General features: G+C 33.9%; 2 protein-coding genes across 5 annotated transcripts; both read right to left on the reverse strand.

Annotated features, from left to right (window-relative positions):
- Window positions 1–7,796: 7,796 nt before the first annotated feature.
- LOC129904431 (pentatricopeptide repeat-containing protein At3g26540) lies at window positions 7,797–12,668 on the reverse strand. 4 transcript variants are annotated; one of them, XM_055980000.1, is made up of 3 exons: window positions 10,047–12,668; window positions 8,612–8,745; window positions 7,797–8,536 (listed from the first exon to the last, which is right to left on the reverse strand). In XM_055980000.1, the coding sequence occupies exon 1, from the start codon at window positions 12,562–12,564 to the stop codon at window positions 10,468–10,470; it is 2,097 nt and encodes a 698-aa protein (XP_055835975.1). In that variant the 5' UTR covers window positions 12,565–12,668; the 3' UTR covers window positions 7,797–8,536; window positions 8,612–8,745; window positions 10,047–10,467. The 4 variants fall into 4 exon arrangements, with proteins under 4 accessions (XP_055835975.1, XP_055835977.1, XP_055835976.1 ...); XM_055980002.1 differs by lacking the exon at window positions 8,612–8,745; XM_055980001.1 differs by having other exon boundaries at window positions 7,797–8,741.
- Window positions 12,669–20,159: 7,491 nt separating this feature from the next.
- Window positions 20,160–22,211, reverse strand: LOC129904113 (40S ribosomal protein S2-3-like). The gene is made up of 2 exons (XM_055979643.1): window positions 21,430–22,211; window positions 20,160–20,516 (listed from the first exon to the last, which is right to left on the reverse strand). Exons 1-2 carry the CDS (start codon window positions 22,090–22,092, stop codon window positions 20,343–20,345), a joined length of 837 nt encoding a protein of 278 aa, XP_055835618.1. The 5' UTR covers window positions 22,093–22,211; the 3' UTR covers window positions 20,160–20,342.
- Between the last annotated feature and the right edge of the window lie 4,888 nt (window positions 22,212–27,099).

Raw genomic sequence — 27,099 nt, forward strand, 5'->3', positions numbered from 1 at the left:
TTCTTTAGATACCTGTTTGGAATTTGCCTTATAATATCATTTATGTTTTTTTTTAGGAAGACAATATCATCCAATTACTTCTATTTTCCTCAAAATACACTTCCTTTTTTTCTTTTTTTAACAATATAATTAAAGCTTGTTTAAAATATGCAACTTGTTTTATCATTTAATCTATTCATGAATTTTATAAAAGGTAAGCAAATTTTGAATTATTATCTATCTGTCAATATTTTAAAAATAATTAATTATAAAAAATTACAAATAAAGAATATACAAACAACAACAACAATTCAGTGAAATTCCACAACGTGGGCATGGGGACGGTAAAGTGTACGCAGACCTTACTCCTACCAAGGTAGGACAGCTGTTTCCGAGAGACTCTCAGCTCAAAAGAAGCATAAAAAGAGGTCAGATAATACTAAGAAGTTCAAAGCGATATGGGAAAGCAAATAACGAAAGCGACACAGATAAAATAGAGAAATCAAAGTACAGAAAGTAATAGAAAGATAATAACAGAAGTCAGAGCACAAGAAATTATAGTACGCTAATGTGCCTACTAATACGGAAGAATAACGAGACTATGTACTAGCCTTCTACCCTAATATGGGTCCTCCACACCCTCCTATCTAAGGTCATGTCCTCGTTAAGCTGTAATTGCGCCATGTCCTGTCTAATCACCTCTCCCCAATATTTCTTCGGCCTACCCCTACCTCTTTTAAAACCATCCATGGCCAACCTCTCGCACCTCCGAGGCATCTGTGTCTCTCCTCTTCACATGCCCAAACCATCTCAGTCGCATTTTCCGCATCTTGTCTTCCACCGAGGCCACTCCTACCTTGTCCCGAATAGCCTCATTTCTAATCTTGTCACTCCTGGTATGCCCACACATCCATATCAACATTCTCATCTCGGCTACTTTCATATTTTAAACGTGAGAGAAATTAACTGGCCAACACTCCGCCCCATATAACATAGCCGATCTAACCACCATTGTAGAACTTGCCCTTAAGTTTTGGTGGCACCTTTTTGTCACATAGTACACTGGAAGCAAGCTTCCATTTCATCTGCCCTGCCCCAATACGATGTGTGACATCCTCGTTAATCTCCCCGTTGCCTTGCATGATAGACCCAAGGTACTTGAAACTACTTTTCTTTTGGATGGCCTAGTCACCAAGCCTAACTTCCGCGCCAACCTCCTGAGGTGTCTCACTAAACTTGCACTCTAAGTACTTTGTCTTGGTCCTACTCAGCTTAAACCCTTTAGACTCCAAGATATGTCTCCGATCCTCCAGCTTAGCGTTAACTCAGCTACGAGTCTCATTGATCACCCTAATGTACGCCACAGGTACACATTTAGCCTCCAAACATCTCCATAGTATCTCTTGTGGAACTTTATCGTAAACCTTTTCTAGATCGATGAATACCATATGCAAGTCCCTCTTCCTCTCCATATACTGCTCCACCAGTCTCCTCATAAGATGGATGGCTTCTATAGTTGAGAGTCCCGACATAAATCCGAACTGGTTTTCTGAAATAGACACGCCTCTCCTAACCCGCATCTCCACCACTCTTTCCCACACTTTCATAGTATGGCTTAGAAGATTGATACATCTATAGTTGTTACAGCTCTGAATATCCCCCTTGCTTTTGTATAGAGGGATCACTACGCTCGACCTCCATTCTTCAGACATCGCTGCCGTCTTAAAGATGACATTAAATAACCTTGTCAGTCACTCCAAACCTACCGAGCTCGCGCTCTTCCAAAATTTCTCAGAAATCTCGTCAAGTTCGGTCGCTCTCCCCCAGGGCATCCTACGCACAGCACCCTTAACCTCTTCGATCGTAATATTCCTGCAACACCCAAAATCGTGAAGCCTCCTTGTATGTTCCAAATATCCCAACACAATCTCTCTCTCCCCTTCTTCATTCAAGAGTTTATGGAAGTTCGACTGTCATCTCTGTTTAATGAGGGTCTCCTCTATCAATACTTTTTCATCCTCGTCCTTAATGCACTTCACTTGAGACTAATTAGTCGTAGACTAATTTACTAAAAAAATTATAAAACATAATAATTCATATTGAAATTGAACTATAGATTTCATTTGTAAGAGTTCTAATACATAATATTTATTTAAAAGAGTTCTATTTTTATATATTCTTCCAACGGTATCAATCTGCTCTAACTTGAATGTAAACATAAAAAAAATTTTGAATTAACATAAAAATTGAATTCAAAATAAAACAAAAAAATAAAATATCTGAATTTTGAATCAATATATTTGTCCTTATGGACTTTAATAATATTTGTGCATTGCGTGTGAGTATGAAATGAATAGATTAATCATGCATTAAATTTGTATGTCCATGTTTGTAACTTATAATAATTTATTTATTCATCTCTCTATTTTAATTTATTTGTCTTATTTTAATTTGGCATGAAATTTAAGGGGAAAAAATATGAATCCTGTGATTTTAAATCAAACATATGTCAAATATATTAAAATATTTTTTAATCTTGTATCTTATATGAAAAATTAAAATTAAAAAGTTGCTAAAAAGAAAAAAGAGATATTTTTTAAAATGGACTAAAACTTTTTTAAGACAAATAAGCTAAAACAAATGAAGTATTTAATTTTTGTCCAAGGTAAAATAACCAAAAATAAAAAATTGTTTTGATAATAGTTCAACGGAATACATTGTAAAACTAAAAGTGTAGCTTATCATAATGCATAGGTATATATATACAAATATTATTTTGATATCATAACAAAAAAGTTGTCATAATAATATTAATTTAATGTACTAAAATAAACACGATAATAACTTTTTATAATTAATTTTTAAAAAGTATTAAAAAATAAATAATAAATATTAATTAATTTTAATTTTAATTTAAAATTTGATTATCTTTTATAAAATTCAAAATTGGGTTAAATGCTAAAAGAAGTTGCTTATAGAGACATTAAACAAGTTTTTATTGTATTGTTAAAAAAAAAATGTGACATGTCATCTCAGTAGGAGAGAAGAGTATGTTTTGAAAAAAATAAAAATAGTTAATGATATTGTGGTACTAAAAAAAATGATATTATAGGATAAATTCTCAAATTGAATGACTATCTAAGGAATTTACGCAATAATTTCAGATATTAGTTGCAAAGATTGCACCTAAAGTTTGGCAAACTTGGAATATTTTTGTCTAATGTGTAATTTTGTAAAGACTAAACATGACTCTTGTGTAAGTTTGTTATGACTTATCAGGGTAACTTTGAATATTTTTGACAAAAGTCAAATTTTAGATATTTTTTTATTAAAGTTATGATCTGGTCAAAGCTTCAAATATATAATGGTAAGTTCAGCATATTTATTCAAGACTCAGGGACAAAGCCACATTATGATTTAAGGTGGTCAATTAAATATCATTCGTCGAAAAATTATATCGTGAATAAAGAAAAAAATATCATATTATTTGAATATATTGAACACCCTTGAAACAACTAATTGTCATAGCTGAATGGCAATGACAACTAATTAGCTATTTCTATTATTAGATTAATATAATTTTGTTTCAATAAAGTATTCTTCCTAAATTCTAAATTATACTTACCATGATTTGTTTAGGTTTGAAAAAGGATCTTACCTGTTTCCTTTTTACACATGCACCACGCATAATGATTTCATCAAGTTTGTTTTTCGAGAGTTCTAGTATCAGTTCTTTTGGCAATTATTTGTTGTGGTTGAGAAGCTTATGTGTCTCATCTTTTCGTGCCAAAGCCGTGAGCTATTAAATAAGGCACTGAGGCAAGTCAACTCTGATTCTAAAGGATTTATGATGTCAGCTTTTTATACATTCTTGTATTTTCTTTCCTTCAATATAGAATAACCAAAGCGAACCATCATAATAAGATCTCGGGGCAAATAAAGAAATATGCTATCAATATGACAAAAAAGAGAAAATGGAAAAAGTTGCCATTTGTCTTATTAGTCATGATACAGTCAGCAGTAGTGAACAACACATTGTTTTCTTTGTCACACATTTGAGAGATGCTTAGCAGATTGTGTTTCAGTTTATGCACATTACCTTTTCTATGCCAATAATTTCACCAGTTTTTTCCATTTCAAACGCCACACTTCCCTCTTGAAAATCTGCCACAGAGAAAATTGTCTTTGTTTCCAATCATCTATCTAGAGCATGCATTGTCAAGATACCAAGGCTTGCCCTTTCTTCTATTCTTTTCCTGCAAAATGGAATTACTGATTAGCTTTGACATCTAAATTAACTTGGATCCCTTTTTGTGAGTAAAATGATGAATCAAGTTTCTCTTAGCCCAGCGAGGAAGCTTTCTTTTAATTGAGAGAATTCTTTTTAATAGTCTAATTTTTAGATTGTTAACAAAATTCATGTTTCTTTGAACTTCCCTCTGATGATTGGGACATTGATTTCTGATATGTCCTTGCTTGCCACAAGTAGTACACATCATATTGATGGAACAGTTTACCTTGCAAGACTCGAGTCTGAATCCTAAGCCATGTTTAGAAGAGGATTGACTATTTTGATTATGAGTGGGAAGGTTTGAGGAATTTGTCCATTTTTTATTGTGTTTTAACTCAAAATTGGCTTTGTTTAGTTCTTTAGTTAGATCACAGTTCTTTTCAGCCAGCTCAGAGAGCATCATATTTAGTTATTCAATGTCTTCTTCTAAGGATTGTTGAAAGGTAATAGCCTGATTTTTTCCTTTGTCTGAAATATTTTTAGAGCATTTTTAAAATAACATGACTTTCCTCAAGGCCTTCACACTCCATTCTTAGAGATCCATAATCATTCAATAGATTTTCCTTTTCAGAAAAGTATACTAGTGCCATCTTATTTTGAGTCTAAGCCTGCAATGAGGGCAAGAGTTGTTTCTGCTAATTCTTGAGCAATGTCGTTGTCAGATTTTGATCCTTCCATGAGAGCAAATGTTGTTTCTGTTGGTTTTTCTTCTTCAAATTCACTTTCAGTATCACTCATGACTAAGAGAGCGAGAGTGTCCCCTTCCTTTGATTCAACCATGGCAAGTAGTGATTGATTCTAAGGATCCTCATCATCTGACCCATAACTGTGTTTTCCCATAGCAGCTAGAGCCTTTTGAACAGCAATATCAACTTCATGTGAAGTCATCTTCCTATATGATGAAAGAGTAAGCTCTTTATTTTGGTATCCAAGTTTCTCTATAGCAACTCTCTTGTGTTCTATAGCCCATAATGGATAAAATTTGATAAAGTGATCAGGGCTGCCACACTTGTAACATACTTAAACTGTAACTATCTAAGGTTTTGGAAGGATTTCTCTAAAAAAAAATTGACCTTTTTTGAACATCCTTTGAAACTTCCTAGTAACCAGGGCCATATTCTCTTCCTTATATAGTAAATGATCTTAGTGTCTTTGAGAGATAAGCTCTAGTCCTTTCTTTTAGTTCCGATGTTCTTTTCTTGATTTTTCTTTAGTTCATAGGTTTTCAAGTTTCCAATGAGTTCATCCATAGTCAGGGAGTCTAGGTCTCTAGCTTTAGTGATTATTTTCACCTTGCTTTCTCATAATTCAGGTATAACACTCAGGAGTTTTCTGACAACCTTTTTAGTGGGAATATGCTCTTTCAGGGAATAAATCTCGTTGAGTATTGCAGTAAATTTTATGTGCATATCTTGAATGGTTTGTCCTTCCTTCATTCTAAAAAGTTCATACTACCTGTTGAGGTTATCAATTTTGGTCTTTTTCACAACTAATGTTCTTTCAAAAGCTGTTTGAAGAGTGTCTCATATTTGCTTGACATCCTGATAGGAGGAGATCATGTTGTACTCATCAGGTTCAATACCATATATTAAAATTTTTCTAGCCTTGGCATTGTTTTGAATAACTATTTTGTCAACATCATCCCATTCTGTTCTGTCTTTAAGTACTTGATCCTTTCCATCTGCAGATGCCTTTATGGGAATAGTAGGGCCGTCTAGAATGACATTCCACAAGTCAACACTTTCACCTATCAGATGATCCATCATTCTATTTGTCCACCAGTCGTAATACTTACCATTAAACAAAGGTGATCTTGTCTGAGAAGATCCTTTCTCCGCAATTAGAGGAGCAGCCATTGAACCCCTTTTCAGGTGTTAACCTTTAATGAGAAAACCCACTCTGATACCATTGAAGAAAGTTAATGCCTACAATTTATTCTAGAAACCAGGCTTTTAGCTTCATTTTGTTAGATTATCAAGCTTTCAAACACATAATTTAACATGCAAAACCCCCTAACTCCAGGAGTAAAAATCACGACCCCAAATCTACTAAACTCTTCAAGTTTAATAATTAAAGGAACTAACTCTAGTACCTAGTCTTAAACAATTCACCAAAATTGTTTCTAAACTCTAAAACTCTCTCAAGAATCCAAACTCACTTCTTCTTACAAGCCTCACAAAATTCACATACACTAACTCAACACAACAGAAAAACTGTATTGAAAAACAGCCTAGACCTAAACTTCTCGATCCACTTCCTTGAGTTCTCCTATTGCTTGAGAATAACTGCTTCTCTATGTGTGCAACAGGTAGGTGAAACTTGCCCTCGACCTCATGTTTTTATAGGTGTAATATGTTGTCCTTCTCTTGATAGGAAAGATACAAACCTTACATAGTTGAACACTGACTCAATTTTAATTGTCCTTGTTTGACTTGAATACTACCTTTTATAGACTATTACCATAAGTATACTTTTACCAAAAATAGATTTTGTCTTATTATCAAAACTTGTTCGACAAGGTCTCTTCAAAGATTACAAAAAGAAGGTGATGATGCTCCATGACTTGACATTGTAGCTGGATTTAAAGCTTTTTTTTGTAAAGCACCCTCTTGATCTACCTTCATAAGATCTTTAATAAAAAGAGGAGGCTGCTCAAAAATTCGAATGCTCAGACCTGTCAGTTTTGCACCAAAACGTGCTAGTTGATCAACAACTAAGTTTTTTCTCTCTGTACACATGATTTACTAATGGATTAAGCAACTGGTCCAAGAGGTACTTGCATTCGCAAATATAGAAGAACAGTTAGAGAGATTGTAGCTTAGTTGACTAAGAAAATCCTTTGCATCAATGTTAATGTGTAGCTAGCGGACATTTCTCATAAATGCTAATTGAAGGCTTCTTAGTAGAGCCCATGTTTCAATTTCTGCTGCTGTTGAGCACATTACTTCTCCTGCAAAGCCAACTACCCATTGTCCACTGGAAACAATGTAACCTTAACTCAAATGAACATGATTACTATAGCTGAAATGGCAATGTGATAGTAGAATAAAAGCCATCGTAATGAAATTATAATAGCAAGGGCCAAGGAGTGTGATCCATTCAGAAGAAGTTGCTTGTGGTTTGAACAATATATATATATATATATATCCTGCTCTCATTTGATATGATGTAAAATGTCATTTTGTGGTCCAAAAATGAAATTCTTAATGATGATTTTATTCATCAATTTTTGCCACAATAGCTAATAATCTCGTCAATGAGAAAGATATGTATAATAACAAACTTTAATATTTATTTCTTTCATTTCTCTGTCTTTTGTTCTTGTTTCTATTTTGGCTGTCCTAAACTTTGAAATAGCCAAGTACAATGTTTCATTATAAAAGGATTAGTCTTCAAAACATGCAACTCTTTGCTAAGTAGTTTTTTCAACTCTTTCTTCATAGGACTTTCTTCCAACATTGTAGATATAATTTTCATTTTGTACTGTTACTCACAATCACCAAACAAAGCCCACCCTTTACCACTCCAACATTATTACCTCTAATCTCAAAAAGAGCAATAAAATGGTTTTTTTCCAATCCAACACTAATAATGAGCAAAAGTATCAACAGAAAAAAGGTTTTAACTCTCCAAGAAGGTATTATACAGCCTTAAAAATTCGACTATTTCTTTCTCCCGAGAAAGATAAATGAAACAAACTTGTAGTGAAAAATCACTTTTAACTTGACAAAACAAAATTTTAAGATCTTCCCTTCCCCCATAGCATATTTGTAGTTCCAGGATGCCCTTGCATTTGCTATTTTTTACCTTCTGAAACGACCTAGAACTAGACTTAGTCCGATCACCCAGCCTTGTTCCACTGCTTGCAGGACTACAATGAGCTCGTATGTTGTCCTCTGGTCAAATAAACTAAGAAAATCCTCAAATCAGCCTATCCCAATCCAGTATCATATTTTCACCCATCTATCTTGAGTAGTCATGTTAGCTGGGTCAATGGTAGCAACTGGAGTGCAATCCACATACAAAGGCTCTTTCCCACACACAACTTATATCACATCTTAATTAAGAACCAATTTCTTCGCCCATGATTGTGTTAGACTAGTTCTACCATGCTCTAATGAAAAGCCTGATGTGCGGTGTTTCTCCGAAGCAACCTTGTCAGAATATTAGATCCACCTTCTGCAGGAGATTGACCTCAATCTGTTGTTTGATTAAATAGATTTCCTTTCTTCACTGGTTACGATCAGCTTCTGGCCGAACAGATACCTATTGCAGGTGAGGAAAGAAGATTAAGCTAGTAAGACAGCTTGATTTTCATCAGCCATGTGACCACAGACTTACTGAGTAGGTACAAGCTTATGATACAGTGCTCCTTAAACTTTGATGTAAATATCCCAATCAGATTTTCTAAATTCTCTTGACAAATTGTTCTTAGAAAGATATCCATGTATATCCAGGTCAATATACCAGCCTGTCTAAAAAAGAGAAAAAATAAAACTAATAGTAAGTATTTAGCAAAACATAGCTGCTGAAAACAATAACTTTCTTTTCGTGGGTGTTGTGGACATAACTATAAGATATCTATGTTACTCCCCTAGACTTCAAAACGGATTACCTGCTTTAGCTCTGAGATTAAGAAAAGGAGTACGAATGCAATTTTTAAAGTAAATCAAGTATTTCAGTAATGTGGCATCAAGATGGTGTCTAGTAATACTTAAGATCCTTTCTCAAACATCATTGTTGTAAAATTCTTGCACACTGAAATGAATTTCATAAGGTAAAATAAATCTTTTATGAGAAATGGACATGCAATGGAAAAACATACAATTGTAATCCCTCTTTCTGTCGATTTATGCAGAATTTATGTTTCCACTTGTAATAGTACTACTAATGTAGGACATTTTAAGTTGTTAATTAGTGTTTTAGTGCTATGACCTATTACATGGTGAAACTTGACCTCAGTCATCTTGATCCAAGCAAAATTTGGATAGACTGAGTCATGATCCATTTACTGACTTAACACGACAGAGTTTGACCCAACCTACCCATTTGTGATTGAGCAGTCCTAGAACTCAAGGGATTCCTTTGAAATATCATCTTGACCAGAAAAGGTCAACCCATGACCCCTGAATTGTGAAATGAAGAGCACATTACAAGATGTGCATTTCAAGCCACAAGCAGGATAATGCATGTGAAAGTGTGTGTTGGATTCAAGAACCATCTATTCTAAACATTTCAGTAAAACCTTTCAGGTAAAGGTGAAACCAGTAGCCGAGCACAGGGGAACCCGAGAAAATAAAATTAGTTTTATTGAAAAAAAGAAGTGATTTCATAAATAAGCATGTATTAAATGTCATAGGTACAACATCATATGCATCAAAAAGAAGCAAACACATTTTCTTCCACCAAATTACCCTGAAGCTTTAAAGAAAGAGGCTTTAAGAAGAACCAAAATGGAAAAAAATGTGAATACACGAGAGAACAAAAACAGAAGATGAAAGTTTTAAATTGTATAATGCAAGGGGAGGACATGTATACACCTAAATCAAAATACTAATACTTCTACCCATCCCTTCTATTATTATACTGAATAATAATATAAGAGGAGTTCCATACTTCAAGTGTGTTACTAGGAAAGCATCCCATGCTACACAATTCATAGGCAAATGCCAGATCCCAGAAGGAAGTCTTTAAAACATCCAATTTTTCTTCATTAATTTTTTGGACATGCAATACACAAATGGGCAAGACGAAATGAGTGTTGTAGCATGCATACCAGGAAAAGGAAGATCTGCTCCCTATTTATCTGTTAGAGACCGACTGCACGCAGCCATTTCATTGTTGAAAATGTCAAAGGCACCACAAATGATCATCTTTTATAACACAAGGACTCAAGGAGTTATGTAGCGGCCACCCAAATAGAAACTTCTACGCATTGCAGTTCAAAAATATTGTTGTTCTCGAATTATGCATGTAAGCATAAGTTCAAGCACTTTCTGGAGATCTGCTTCTCTGTAGTATTTGGCTCCAGTAAAATATTTAGTCTCAGAGCAATATTCAGCAATTTGGCACACCGAAAAAGTTCCAATGTGCACAAGCGGACTTGTGTCTACATGTTCTATTGACAATTGCTTTGGCCAACCTTGTTACAAGTTAGGCCTTGTCCGTGTCTTTGAAGCAAAACAAAATAGAAAATTTCAGTCCTTCAGAAGATTAAGATGTCTGACAGCCCATTTTCCTAACCTCGTGTTATTGTATTCTTTGGAAGAGTCAAAAACGCTTGTTAACATAGGGGCTGTGGGTTGAAATGGCATCTTCGTAACAAAATCTTCAAGCTCATCAAAGAATCCATGCAGACCATATAGCTTTATCATGGATTCGTAATGCTCCAATTGTGGTATAATAAAATAATCACGACTCAGTGAATTGAAATATTGTTCACCCAATTTCACACAACCCTGAGAAATACATGCAAGCAGTGCAGCTTGAAAGGTAGTACTATCTGGCTTCACTCCATCCTCCTCCATCAACTCAAACAATTTCAATATTGCTTCACTTTGTTTGTTATAATAACATCCCAGCATCAGAGAATTCCAGAGAGCAACATCTTTCACAGGAGTCCCAATGAAAACATTCAGTGCATAGTCAAGACAACGACATTTGGAATACATATCAAGCAAAGCTCCTATGATCACGATGTCCAAATCATAACCATTTCTAATCATAAACCCATGGATTTGTTTACCTTGTTCACGAGCAAAAATATTTGCACAAACCGCCAAGAGAGTAGCAAAAGTGAATTTACTAGGCGTCGCCTCTCCTAGCATTTCCCAGAAAATTGCTAAAGCTTCTTCACTCATCCTATGACGAGCATAGCTACTCAACAAAGCATTCCAAGAAACCATATCTCTGAAATGACTCATACTGTAAAACCAAGCTCTAGCCTTTCTCAAGTTCCCACATTTCCCATACATATCAAGAAGTGCATTGGCAACACACAAGTCGGAGTAGAAACCATGCCTATACATGTATCCATGAACCTGCTTCCCCAATTCAAGATCTGAAAGACCTGCACAAACATTCAGGATCAAACTTATAGCCACACGATCAGTGTCCCTCGTATTATTGCACATTAAAAGGATTAACTCCATTGCTTCATCCCATTGTGAATAATGTGCATATCCTGTTAGCATTGCATTCCACGAAACTATACTGCGATCAGGCATCCTATCAAAAAGCTCCCTTGCTTGCCTGGTTTTCCCACTCATGGCATATCCTGACACCATAGAAGTCCAATGAATCAAATTTTTAGGGGATAGCAGGTCAAAAATTGTCCGAGCACACACTAAATCCCCACATTTGGCATACACATCAATTAGAGAGCACGAAACAACCTCAGCCTCTTCGTAATTAATCTTGATAATTAATCCATGAATTTGAATTCCTTCACGAAATCCTCTAAAACTAGAACAAGCAACTAGAGCATTTGAGACTGTAAATGTCAGCGGCCTCGTATTTAGACTAATCATTTTGAAAAACATAAAGACAGACTCTTTTCCATTACCCATCTCAAGATACCTTCTAACAATCACATTCCAAGTAACAGCATTTGGTCTCTCAATTTCATCAAACATTCTCCGTGCATCACCCATTCTACTACACTTCCCATACACATCCACAATCGAACTCCCTAAAATCACGTTACCACCAAAACCATATTTCAGAACGAGGGCATGCACCTGTCTAGAAAGCCAAAGCGCCAAGGTAGAGGCACAAGAAGCAAGAACGCCCGCAAAAGTGACCTCAGCAGCAAAAACCCCAGACTTATGCATATCAGAAAAAAATCCTAATGCCTTCCCAGCATACCCATTTTGTGAATAAGCAGTAACCATAGCATTCCAAGACCCACCATCTCTTTGAGGCATTTCATCAAACAGCTCTCTTGCATCTACCAAACACCCACATTTCCCGTAAGCTTCAATTGCTCGATTGAGCAAGAATACAGGTGGGGTTGGAGCAAAACTAACCAAATGCGACTCGACTTTACGGACTTCAACAATGGCCTTCTTTGATGCACAGATTCTGAAGAGATGAGCATAGAGAGCAAAAGGGAAAGGTATTGGAGCTGAGAATAAAACAGAGACAGCTTTTCCAAGTCGACCCAAACGAAGATGGTTGATGATTGTGGTGGTTAAGGCTTTAGCTTCTGAAGATGGTGGCCCTTTGGAGCTGCGGGGGGTGGTGGGTTCGCCATTGATGATATGGTTCAGGACGGAAGCTGCGTTTATACCCATGCAAGTTGCATTAGAAGGCTGAATTCTTGATGGACAGTTTAGAGATTCAAACTATAAATGGATCTCATCAAACTAAGAAGCTTTTTGACAAATCAAATGTGACATTTATTTGGTGAAATGAGATTAAATGAAAATATTTTGAGGTATAAATTTATACTAAAGTCCATTTAAAAACCCAAGTTTAAAATTGAAAATAAGAATGTATCCCAACTTGTCTAGTGTGAAATCATGAATTTTTGGCCAAAAACATATTTAAATTATACCCCAAACTTAAATTACATCCTTAAAGTATATTTTTTGACAGAAAACATCTTTCAAATATTTAAAAGTTAACAATTTTCAACCTTCAGTTAGATATAATCAAAAAATTAAGGGATCCTACAAAAACATGTGCAATTCATGTGAACAAAACGTTTTTTTGCATAATTTGTTACAACCTATAAAAAGCTTCTGAAAAAAAAGAATATTAAAAATCGTGGATACTATTGCTTGCTGAAACAAAAAATGTTAGAAAGGTGTAATGATACATGACCTTTTCTTCTTCTCTTTTACCAATGGAAAAAAGCTAGAGCTTAATTATCTTCACCTTTTTTAAAGCCAAATTATAGTTAGATCAATAATTTTTTGGTGCAATCTGATATTAAGGTAATCAAAATTTTATTTATGTCTCGCATTCGAGTTTTTAATCAAAATTCTGATTATGTCTCGCATTTGAGTTTCATTCTCCATTATTAGAAATGGAAGTCTTCTACAAACATCGATTAAGTAAATTCAGTTGAAAAGAAACATATTTCAACTGGTAATTTTTTTAATATTAAATCACATGAAAAATAAATAAAAAAAACTGTGAATTAAAAGATTTTGCATAATGCTAAACTCAATTGCCCAAAAAGTTCACGATAATATTTTTGGCGTATTTTAGAATAATAAATACAAATGGGTGGCTTGATTTTTGTAGGATCTGTTAATTTTCTGAGAAATTCTAGCAGAAAGATGAAAATTGTTAAATTTTAAATATTTGGAGGATGTTTTCTGCTAAGAATAATATTTTAAGAATGTAATATAAACTTAGAATATAGTTTAAGGATGATTTTGGCCAAAAACTCGTGAAATCATACTCATCTTATATATCTTAGTTCAAGTATCTATTTCATTCATGCTCCTTCGAAATGTCTCAATGTCTTCTGAGTCAAGTTTGTCACATGGATTTGCCTAGTGCAGTTAATATTCATATATAGTTTGTAGGCTATTACAGAAGGAGGATTTTACCCACTGTGCACGAAGTATTCATCCAAAAAAGATAGATTGTGACAAAGATTATAGCACCTGCGGTTTATTCTAGAAATTCACAAAAGAAAATGCATATTCATTAAATAATTTTGTTATTATTTAACTCATATTATAATCTTATTCTTAGAATTACGATATAATTTGTTCGTCAAACAACACCCCTTGAAGTAGGTCATCTCACGTATATTACGTCTGTATAATTTAATTCGTGTAGTAATTATGTAATGATTTGTTATGGTGAATAAAAAAAGAATTATTGTAAGTAGAATAATAGTACTAGATTGGTTTCGTTGAATAATAATGCTTGGTGTTACGCTTTCTCCCTTATCTTCATATTAAGGGGATGTTCCACTTTCTAATGAGTCTCATTAATAGTAAATTGCATTTTGCTTTTTCTCCTATCTTATAATATACTTAGCTATAAATAGTTATGTATCTTGTGTAAATAAAAATACGGATATAAAATTTCTCTCCATTCTCTCTTTCTCTTATTATTTCTTATTAATTTGTTAAGTTAGTTTATTTTATAACACGTTATCAGTACAAGCTTCAATCACTTCGAGCTATTTTAAAAAGATAAGAAAATGGTGAGAATTTTATTTTCTTAAAATGTCTAATATCTCTAAACTTGAATTTGTTGTTCTTGATATATCTGAAAAAGACTACTCATCATGGGCACTAGATGTCGAAATACACCTAGAATCGATGGATCTAACAGACACCATCAAAGATGACAATATGGCATCTAGTCAAGACCGTGCCAAAGGCATGATATTTCTCCGTCACCATCTTAACGAGGGTTAAAATTACAGTACCTCACATTAAAAGACTCCCTTAAATTGTGGAATAATCTAAAAAGAAAGATATGACCACCTGAAGTTGGTCATCCTTCCACAGGCACGTCATGATTGACTCAATTTGAGATTAATGGATTTTTAAAATATAACTGAATATAATTCTGCATTGTTTAGAATTATAGCTCAGTTAAATTTATGCGGAGAAGAAATCACTGAGCAAAACAAACTTGAAAAAACGTACTCCACATTTCCACCCGCGAATATGCTCCTACAGCAGCAATATCGCAAAAAATATTTTGAATTACTTTCTTACATTCTTATTACTGAACGCCACAACGAACTATTAATGAAAAATCATGATAGTCGGCCCATTAATTTTTTGTCATTCCCTGAAGTGAATCAGACAAACTATAACCAACGAAAAAAAGGTCATGGCCCTAGTCGTGGTCGTGGTCGAAGAAGAAACTATAATCATGATGCTCGGCTGGCACTGAAAAATGATCAGCAACATAAAAAGAAAAATGAAAAGCCAGAAGTTATACCAAAGAAAAACTTAGAAAGTATATGTCATAGATGTGGAGGTATGGGGCATTGGTCATGGATCTGTCAGTCATCAAAACGTCTGGTTCAGCTATATTAGGCATTCTTGAAGAGGACAAAAAATATTCCAAAGACAAACCTTATCTCTAAAGATAATAGTAAGCCTATGCATCTGGATGTGACTGATTTCTTCAATTTCCCAGAAGAAAATACGAATATTGATAACCACGATAATATTTAGATAATTTTCTTTTTATTTATCTGTACTAAATCCTATGTTTATATTTTTCTAATTCATTTAAATAAATAAAATTTGTATAATGAGTCATGTTTTAATTATAATATTTACTTTACTTTTTTTTGAAGAAAAAAATGGATATGCCTCAAATTTTATTTAAATCAATAATTAATCACGAGGATATTTATGTAATTGATAGTGGAAAGACTCATGCCATTTTTAAAGACGAGAAATTTTTTTCCTACTTGCTTAGAAGAAAAGCAAATATTACTACAATTTCTGGTAATTCAAAAATGATTGAAGGCTCTGGAAGAGCTACTATATTTCTGCCTAAAGGAAAAAAAATTGTTGTGAAAGATGCACTATTCTCTTCTAAATCCCCAAGAAACTTGTTAAGTTTTAAAGATATCTGCAAAAATAGATATCATGTTGAGACACAAAATGAAATGAATATTGAATACTTTGTCATACCAAGAGTGTCTCAAGACAGAAATATATTTTGAAAAAATTACCAACTTTGTCGTCTGTCTATATTATGCAAAAATTAGTGCAATTGAAGCACATTTGATCGTAAACCAGAAGTTTACTGATTTAAATACATTTTTGCTATGGCATGATCGAATAGGTCATCCTGAATCAATAATGATGAGACGAATTCTTGAAATTCAATTGGACATCCGTTAAAGAACTTGAAGATTCTTACGAATGATGAATTTTCATGTGCTGCTTGTTATCAAGGCAAATTAATTGCCAGACCAACAACCCTGAAGGTTGGCATCGAATCTCCTGGCTTTTTAGAGCGTATATATGGGGATATATGTGGATATATTCATCCATCTAGTGAATTGTTTAAATATTTTATGGTCTTAATAGATGCATCATCAAGATGGCCTCATGTGTGCCTCTTATCATCTCTCAACGTGGCGTTTGCGAAGTTGTTGGCACAAATAATAGGATTAAGGGCGCAATTCCCAGATTAGCCAATTAAGGCTATTCGCCTTGATAATGCTGGAAAATTTACATCCCAAGCTTTTTATGATTATTGTTTATCAATTGGAATAAAAATTGAACATCCTATTGCTCATGTTCATACTCAAAATGGCCTTGTACAGTCATTTATTAAGTGCCTACAATTAATCGCAAGACCTCTACTAATGAAAACAAAACTGTCGATTACTGTGTCATGCTATCTTAAATGCAGCAGCACTTGTACGTCTCAAACTGACAAATTATAATAAATACTCTCCGTCACAATTAGTATTTGGTCATGAGCCAAATAGAACCCATCGACGAATTTTTGGTTGTACGGTATATGTGCATGTAGCACCACCACAACATACAAAAATGGGCCCTCAATGAAGGTTGGCATATATGTTGGGTTTGACTCACCCTCCCTAATTCGCTACTTTGAACCGTTGACAAGAGATTTATTTACTGCTCGATTTGCAGATTGTTGGTTTGATGAAACAACTTTCTCGCAATTAGGGGGAGAGAAAAAGGAACTCGAAAGAGAAATTGTATGGAAAGTTTCATCACTATCGCATTTTGATCCATGTACCCGCACATGTGAGCAGAAGGTCCGAAAGACCATCCACTTACAGAAAATAGTAAATCAAATGCCAAATGCATTTACTGATTTGAAACGGATAACTAAGTCACATATCCCCGTAGTGAATGTGCCTATCCGGATTGATGTCCCAAAAGGACCATCTACTAGTATCATAGCTTTTCAATCCCAAATACGCCTGAAGCGTGATAGACCATTGGGTTCAAAGGATAAAAATCATATAAAGAGAAGCGTGAGAAATTATAAAGATGATACTACAAAAGAACCTCCTGAAGAAGGTCAAGATTTGAGTAATCATGATATTCCTAAAGAAATCAGTGAACCCGAGACTCAAGTGAATGAAGAACTTTCAATAAGTTCTACCAGTGATAAGATAAATTTAGATCAATCGAAAATCACGATTGATAATATTTTTGCATATAATGTACAAGCTCTTCTTTTGCCATCATCAAAAATTACCAATATCTTCATTGGTTTTTTTTAGCGTTAGTACTGATTTGAAGACTCACTAATATCTATGGACTATAATTTTTATTGGACCATTCAAAATTTTGAGTCTCAAACTTGAAATAATATATTAAAAGATAAAAACTATGAAAAAGTATTAATAAATATTTAGAAATTATATCAAAGTAAATACTTTTATGAATAAAGTAAATTTTAAAAATTATATATATAATGTAGGTTTGTTCTCGGGTTAACTTATTTTTGTTTAAACCAAATTGACCCAAGTATATTCGAATTTTTTTAATACCAAATCAAGTTAAATCAAATTTCTAGTCAGGTTTTATTTTCGATTTTGACTCGATTGCAATTTAATCGATTTTGTACGCCCCTAATCAGTGATATCGAAAAAATAAAATAGCTTCCACTTGTGTGGAAGGATAATGGGCCATATAAAAGCTTGAATTTTTTTTAAAAAAAAATCTCAAGTTTCACAAAAAGTTGGACCATATAAATTTAGGGTATATGTAGTTGGATAAGTGATTCTACTCGAAAATGAATTTGTTGTTGTACGTACAAGAAATCATGCCATATGTAATTCAAGAAGGCAAAGTTACAACAAATTTTGATCACTCTCGAAATTTGCCTCTATTTTCTTTGTGATGGAAAATGAAATATTTTTGGCGTGCATAAAGTGAGAATGACCATGCTCATATTTGATTTATCAAAATATTTTTAAGTGAATGAAAATCAGGTCGAATGTAATTCAGGATAATTACAATGTTTCATACCATTTCTATGAAGACCTTTGTGTGGCTACGGTAGAGAATGAACATGGACTTTCAAAAATTACTTCAGTGTCAAATAATGAGACACTGAAACTTTAAAGGGTCATGAATAAATTTTTAAGAATTATAGTAAAGTCAAAATTTGTGAAAACTGAGTGGTGGAGTTCTGAGTTAATCCATAACTTTTCTAATGAATTTGACATTCCTCATTAGCTTTGCCCAGTTTGCTGCGTTGTAACATACCCCTTTGTGAGAAAGTATGTCAGTGTTGAATCCTACACTCTCAGAAGAGCAGGAGGAGGATATGGGTTTAGGGTATAGTTTAAACCTTTTGTCACCATTGATGAATTTCATTCTATGAAATTGTAGGGGCACTCACTCCCCTGTGTTTGGTCATAACTTTAGATCCGTTCTAAATAATTATCATAACGTTCTAGTGTCTATACTTGAAACTCATCTCACAGGCCACTTGAGGTATGTCGAGTCAAATAGTGACACATGAAATAGAACAGAAGGAATAGTAATTATCGACCCCTTCTCATATTATCAAAAATTGTAGGGTTGATAAATAGTAATTAGACCACTAAAAATATAGTCTAATGGAATAAACTAATTATTGGGAACATTTTCAACTGAAAGAAACATATTCTGTCTAGACTTCAAGGATTCAGTAATCCCCAAATTATTCTACTAGTTTTTTTCTCGAGATTAATCTAACCAAAGAGTTTAATCACCTTCTTCCTCAAGAGGAAGAATTTTAGAAACTTAAATCACGTTTTTTTGGCTTAACGATGATGATATAGGGAGCACTACTTTGGCGGACAAACTGGCTAAGTTAGGGATGGAGTTATTGGCAACGCAGTTCAAATTATAGCTATCCCAAGATACTCCAGCATCTGTACCAGACATTTTTCCCGACAACTAAGCTGTAACACAATTCCAGCATAAGAGAACCAAAACAGAATGCTTCCGCCTACTCAAAACTAAGGGGGGATGCCACCTACTACTAAAATCCCGGTTTTTGCAACAGTTGCGTTCTTCTATGCAAGAAGAAGACTTAGAAAGAACCGGGCAGGGCACTCGAAGAAAGGGGGGCACACTGAGCAAGTACTAGAAATTGGCCCCGCTCCGCTTTCTTAAAAGCAGGACCACTACGGGAGGTCAAACCAAGGATCTATGAAAGTGGGGGCTCGTCCCCGGTCAATAATGCTACCCTGGATGCCCTTCTGTTTAATAAACCACATCTTTATATGCATTTTGACCTTGTAAATAGAAGAACTATTGCTACTACTAGTTCTGCTCCTACAAGTTTTGCCATCACTGTGTAATAATGGTTGGTTACAATCCCAACTATGCAATAGCTACTAGGTTATTTATATGGGATGGTTTCCTTTTAACCCAAAAAAAAACAATCATTTTTCTTGTATAATGAAACATACTATCATGTCTGAAAAATAAAAGAGATACATAAGTCAAAATTCGTAAACAAATCAAAGGTAACCAGGGGCAAGTGAACAAAAACACTTACAAAAAAACTTATTTAACATCAGTTGAACTAAACAAACATTACTACCAATGAACAAGAAAGGTGAAACTATAGCCTTGCAAAAATGAAGCTGGAGTTTGACTATAGATTTTGGAAGTAAATTGCAAATATCTATTTAGCCATGAAATAGGGTCAGAATTCAAAAACTAATTCACTAACAAACTTTGAACCTTTTCCAAATAAAATGTATTTCCAAATGCAACTTTCAAACACTCAAATATTCAAGTTCCAAAGGCAGATGGAAGTGTAATTTCAATGAGATGACAGAAGCTAATTTCAACGAGAAATAACTTCTCTGTTTTCCATCAAAGGCTAATTAAATGAAGGTAGAAAATAGGCAAGTACCTTGCAGCTGATAAGAAAACAATTCCAGCAAAAGATGAGATCAGTTAAGCAGGCAGAAACTTCATATATATCGATGAAAAGAAAAGAACAAAAAAGGAAACATTATCTTTTGCATGTCTGCAGAAAATATCCCTCAAGAACAGAAGTCAAAATTTAGAAAACTAATATTTCATAATGAGGAAACTACAAGAACAAATCAACCAAGCACATAACATCTAATGACTCAAGCATCAACTCTCTCAGGCACTGCCTCCTCAGTGGTGTAGACAATAACCTTATTGGCAGGTTTGGCCAAGATATCAAAGTACTCTTGGAATGGAGATTTGGAGAAGCGAGTCTCTTTCCAGAAGTCTGGGGTCAGGAACCCATAAGTCTTCATTAAACAATCAAAGGTAGCCTGCATATAGAGTAAGAGATGAAAGTTTATGCTATAAATTATTGCAGATGAGCAAATATAGAACAAGAGATGAAAGTTTATGCTATAAAACCCATAATCCCCGATTTGGATAAAAACAATAGATGTTTACAGCAGAATCTTCAGTTAAACTACAGTCTCTTCTTCTAAACAAAAGTCTAACTAGAGTCATGTTAGCTTTCTTTTCAAATTTCCTAAAAACAATTGGCTTATCACATATTGAAACTCATCCACATTCATGAATATGAATTGAATGTAACCAACCTAGAAAGAAAAAAACACAAGCATTGCAGGAACTGATAAGAACTTGGTTGCACACATTCAATCCCAAATTAACTGTTACTCATAACACATCCAAATCAACTGTTACTGTCAATACATCCAAACTTTTGCAACTAAAACTTAACAATGGATGCTATTTCTGTACTCTTAAAGGACCAACTTAAATAATTGTATATTTTAAGTTCACATATTGACCATCAATTCAGACAGTTTAATTTGGTTCAAACATCAAGATGAACAATGGTTTCTTTTATAATATCGATATATAAGCATACCGAAAAGGTCAATTTTTTTATTGTAAAAGTAAACTACAAAAGTTCATGGCTATTTACAAAGCATTTCAACGTTGCAGACTCCTCAGTGTACATACTTTACATTTTAATCATCTCCACAAACTCTGATACACAGTGTTGAAATTTATTCTTAACAAAATGCACAGTCCAATGATATTATGGTTCAATTACAATGTTGAATAAACAATTGGGGAGCAATTCTTATGTTATAGTATCAGTAGATATACTAACATACAAACATATAACAGATTAGAACATACATGTAACAAAATTAACACACAATCATAAAGATAGTTGCAAGATCTAAATAAAGATCAAACCTTAACGAAGTTGCCAAGGGTTTTAGTGGATCCACGAGAAGATGTGAAGACATCTTCAATACCAGCAAACTGAAGGACCTTCTTGGGGACACGAGCAGCCACAATACCAGCACCACGAGGAGCAGGTACCATCCTCACAGTAACAGACCCACATTTCCCTGTAACCTTGCAAGGCACAGTGTGTGGCTTCCCAATCTTGTTACCCCAGTAACCTCTCCTCACTGGAATCACTGATAGCTTAGCCAATATAATTGCTCCACGAATAGCAGTGGCGACTTCCTTCGAGCACTTGACACCCAACCCAACGTGACCATTTCCGTCACCGACGACAACAAACGCCTTGAACCTGGTTCTCTGACCGGCACGGGTCTGCTTCTGAACCGGCATGATTTTCATAACCTCGTCCTTGAGAGATGGTCCGATGAGGGTATCTATGATTTGAAACTCCTTGATTGGGAGTGAGTGAAGGTAGATTTGCTCAAGTGAGCGGATTTTTCCATCTTTCACGAGCCTTCCTAGCTTTGTGACCGGAACCCATTTCTCCTCCTCTGTTTCGCGACGTGGACGACGGCCGCCACGCCCCCGACCACCGCGGTCTCCTCTTCCACCTCGTCCTCCGAAGCCACGGCCAAAGCCACCTCGGTCTCCGCCTCTCTCCGCCATGGTTGTTAGTTTCAGGGATTAGGTTTACGGCTAGGGTTTAGAGAGAGTATGTGAGCAGGAAGTATGAAGATGGAGAGAGGATGAGGGATTGGTTTATAAGGGTTAGGGTTTGGTAGAATTGGGCTTCAGGGAAACAGATCAATCCATAGAGGCTAATTTGGCCCAGATCAGTTTTCTTTTCTTTTTATCATGTATAACAGTAGATATCTTACAAAATATATACGGAAGTGATTAACAATAAATAAAATTAGGCCCATATCATGGAAATAACTAGAGGTATTGGGCTGAATTAAAAATCGAGTTGGGTCATTACCCGCCTAAATTTATTCTGACCTAAATTTAGCTAAAAATCGAGTTGGATCATGACCCGTCAAATTTGACCCACTTAATCTAAACGATATTGACATACTAATGCAATTCATAAATGAAAAAGAGAACAATTTCGTCGAAAGAAAAGTCAAAAAACAAGAGACTCGAGACTCGACACAAGATCAGAGATACAGGACCCAAGATAAGACACCCGACAACAACTCGAGCCCTAAGATTTGGCTCGAGATCCAAGATCCTCGACCTGACCCTAACTTGCGACCCTTGACCAAAGTCCCAAGATTGAAAGCCCAAGACCCAAGACCAACTCGAGACCCGAGACCTTAAACCCAACCTCGATTTAAAGGCCGATCTCAACCCAGACCCAAGAATTTAAGACCTGATCCTTGACTCGACCTCGACCAAAGTATCAAGATCCGATCCCGATTAGGGACCCGAGAATTTAAACCCGACCTCAATTCAAAACTCCACATCTAGACCCAACTTCGACTCAAGACTTGACCCTAACACAAGACCTGAGTCATACCCGATATCCGAGTCTAACTCTAACTGCAGACCCAAAATTGAGGACCCATGACTCGATATCATCTTGAGATCCAAGACTTGACATTGATAGGAGACTCAAGTTGATCCTGATATTCGAGATCGACTCGAAACTCGGGATACGAGACCCAATCCTAACTTGAGATCCAAATATGTCTCAGACCCCAAACTTGATTCAAGACTAGACTTGAGACTTAAGATTTGAGCCCTGACTCTGACTAAAGATTCGATTCCAACCTTGACCAACTCAAGATCGGATCTACTCAATCCGATTCTACTAAATGCAATGAAAAATATTTGAGCAAAACCTATAATATAGTGAAGAGAAAAAAACAGGTTGGAATTGAGAAATAATAAAAAGGAAAAAATAATGAGCATTAACTCTATAATTCGATCTTTTATGTTTAAAAATTACTACACAATCAAGAAAAAATGAATAAGTAACGAAAGTCACAATATAAGTTCTTCATTTTTTTTAATAGAAACATTTTAGATATGTACAATTACTTAAGGGAAAATAGATATGATATATTAAGAAAATGTTTACCATTTATAGCAATAACATATTTTTTTTACTGGACACTTATAATACATTTATAATACAGTTTTAATACATATAACCGAGAATAATTTATAAAACACATATAATACAAGTTTTATTCATGGATAATACATTTATCACACACTTTAATATACTTATAATATATTGTATCAATTTCTTACCAAATAAGCATAATATATTTTAAAACACTTATAATACATTTATATTATATGCATAATTCACTTTTAATATATAGCAAATTTATCATAGTATTGCTATAGAGGGTAATAAATAAAAAGTATTACTAAAATCAGCAATTATTTATTAAAACGTACTCACCCAAGTAATTTCATTACCTAGCTTACATTGTAAAAATAGAGTAAAAAACTTACATTACAAATCTTTAGCTCAAAACAAAATTTGATATATAACATTATATATTCGATATACAATAATATACAAATTTTTCATATTTTATTTTTTACAATAATGTTTAAACACTTGATATACAATTTTATACACACAATGAATAACATTATACAACATTATAAGAGGTATTTATATACTCATATACAATATTATACAAAAATCGATTTTTTTCTGCTATCTAGAATCCAAGCTTCAGATATCCAAAACCACCTAATAACCTACACCAAAACCACCCAAAAATTTGTATTAAGTATGTAACTGATCTTTTGCAATAATATGCAGACGAAATGAAATTTATTTGCAAAAATTCGACTTTCAATTTTAAAGCTTCGAACTTCAACAATGACTTACTATGGCTTCAACGAAATGTCAATAACAAATATAAAGCAATGACTTAGAGCATGTTTGACTTAATAAGCTGAAAGCAGCTTATAAGCCAAAAAATTAAGTTGGGATTGGCGTAGCCAACTTATTTTATTTTTTAAACTTATAAACTGCTTTAGATAAGCTAGGTCAAGCAGACCTAATTATTTTTTTAGCTTATTTTTAGCACAAGATGATTTTAAGTTGGTTAGTCAAATACTCAAAAGAACTAAAAACAACATATAAGTTATTTTCATCAACTTATAAGCTAATTCAAACGGGCTCTTAATATGTAAATTTCTCCAAAGTAGGGCTTACTACCACACTCAACTATATATATGTATGTAATCATTCATTTCACTCCGAACAAGCAAGACAAAAAAATCAATTAAATCACCACCATCACCGCTGGAATACCCACCTTGCTAAGAGAAATTGTTAGCGACTTAGCTATCACCAAATTTCTGTAATAATAAAATCACATGTGAAAATTATTATTATTTATGAATTAAAAAAGTCTCTCTCTCTCTCTCTCTATATATATATATATAAGAGAGAGAGAGGGGTCACTGTTGAGAGAGGGCACACATAACGGTGATAAATGATGACTTTTTTAATTTATAAATAATAATAATAGAGAGAGAGTGTGTGTTTTGAATGTGCAAGGGAAAAAGAATATCAACAAGTTAAAGGCTCCATTTGGATTGACTTATAAGTTGCTAAAAACAGTTTATAAGTTGTTTTCAGTTTTTTTGAGTGCTTCGCTAGCCAACTTAAAAGTTATTTTGTGTTTAAAATAAATCCAAAGAAATATTTGGGCATGTTTGGCTTAGCCTATCTAAAGCAGCTTATAAGTGTTTTAGATAAGCTAAGCCAAACAAACTCTAAATTTGGTAAAGCTTAAAAATATTGGTCTATTTTAATAATATACTTAGGTCAATCACACTTTTAAGTAATTATCTTCTTTTTTTTTTTGAATTGTGTTCAATTCATATATAATTAGATGAATTCATGTAAGTATAAATATTTTTTTAAATAGTGTGAGACTAATATATAATATTGTTATTTGTGTATTATAAAATTGAAGGGAGGGGTACCACTTAAACATCATCCAATTTAATTAGAGTCCATCATCAATGACCATGCACTAAGTTGTGCTAAACTTGGTCAACGATATATTTGGATCAAAGGTTGCTACTATATATATGTGTGTGGGAAGAGACGTTCAAGCTATTTATAAGAATTTTTTCACTTTTTTCGATTATAAAGATTTTATTTGGAAATGTAGGTATAAATTTTTTAAATATAAAATGAAGTTATATTTGGAATTTTTCAAATACCCCAAAATTTTCCACTTTTTTCAATTTATTTTTTCAAACTAAATTTTATTTTTATAAATCAATTCCATTTAAAATGCATTTCATATTTTTTAAAAATATATTTATTTTTTAAATATTTATTTAAAAAAGTATGATCAATCACAACTTCAACTTGACTTATAGTGAAATTGAATTTGCACTTAATCGCGGAAGAAAAAGACAAACCTTAAGTATAAGCAGACAAGCAGTAAACATATCAATCAAACAAGGCACTAGAAAGGACCCTAAGACCTTATCTCCTAGTCACTAACTTTGTTTATTTTTTAGACCAGAATTATAATTATTTTGGATCTTACTTATTACGTGTGTTTGTTTATAAAATTTAATAATTGTTTAACAAATTTGAATAAATTTAAATGATTAAGATCTATAATAAAGTCTTAATATCATTAGGATATATATATTCAAAGGATTCTAAAAATATAACATGCATTTTATCACTATTTCATTCATTTTCATGGTAACCACACACCATTATAGACTATCAACGCCCACCATCAACTATCACTATCAACCATAATCATTATCACCGCTAATCACGTAAGTCGGTTGTCATGACCCGAATTCGGGTGTGATGGCACATGTCCTTTTCCACCGGACAAGTCAGCCTAAAATCCATCATTTACGAAGAATAAAGCGGAAACAGTCTAAATAAGTAAGTAATAAACAAAAGCGGAAGTCTTTCAACTTAAATACCCCCAAAATTGATTGTCATATGTAAAAGCCGTTAAAACAACAATACAGAAATAAAATAATACAAGTCTCAATATGTCTTCAACTATCAGATAGAGTAAAACATAAAAATACAGAAAGTGCGAGAGTTCGCTGGATTGCAATAGCTACCTCTCTCAAACTCCCAAAAGCCTCGAATGATCAAAAGGATATGGTGGTCAAAGTCCAGGCTCAGAACCTACACAAGTGTAGAAACAAAGGTGGGTACCAAACAATATGGTACCCAGCAAGCTAACTAGAAAAATTAAGTAAATCTAATAGGATTCACGAACTCCTTTTCTAACCCAACCGAACCTCCAGACTACAATTGGCATAGAAATCAGCCCTAACCAAACAGTTTATACTAAACAGTTTAATAAGGTTCAGATCACAGCTCAATATTACAAGATATATCGTACAAATACTCACAAGTCACAAATATCAAACTATCAACACAGATTTGCAGACTATGTATATGCACACTCAATTATCATGCATGTGTGCAATTGCCAGCAAAGACCTCAGCATAATTAAATCTGATAAAAAATAACCTCAATCTCATAATCTCCGATCGGAAATAACCTCGGTCCCACAACCTCGCCAGAAATGACCTCGACCATATAATCTCACCAGAACTAACCTTGACAAAGTAATCCCATCAAAAATGACCTCGACAATATAATCGCTCCGAAAATGACCTCAGCCTATCAATTT

Source organism: Solanum dulcamara, chromosome 9, assembly GCF_947179165.1.
Source record: "Solanum dulcamara chromosome 9, daSolDulc1.2, whole genome shotgun sequence".
Taxonomy (NCBI): Eukaryota; Viridiplantae; Streptophyta; class Magnoliopsida; order Solanales; family Solanaceae; genus Solanum; species Solanum dulcamara.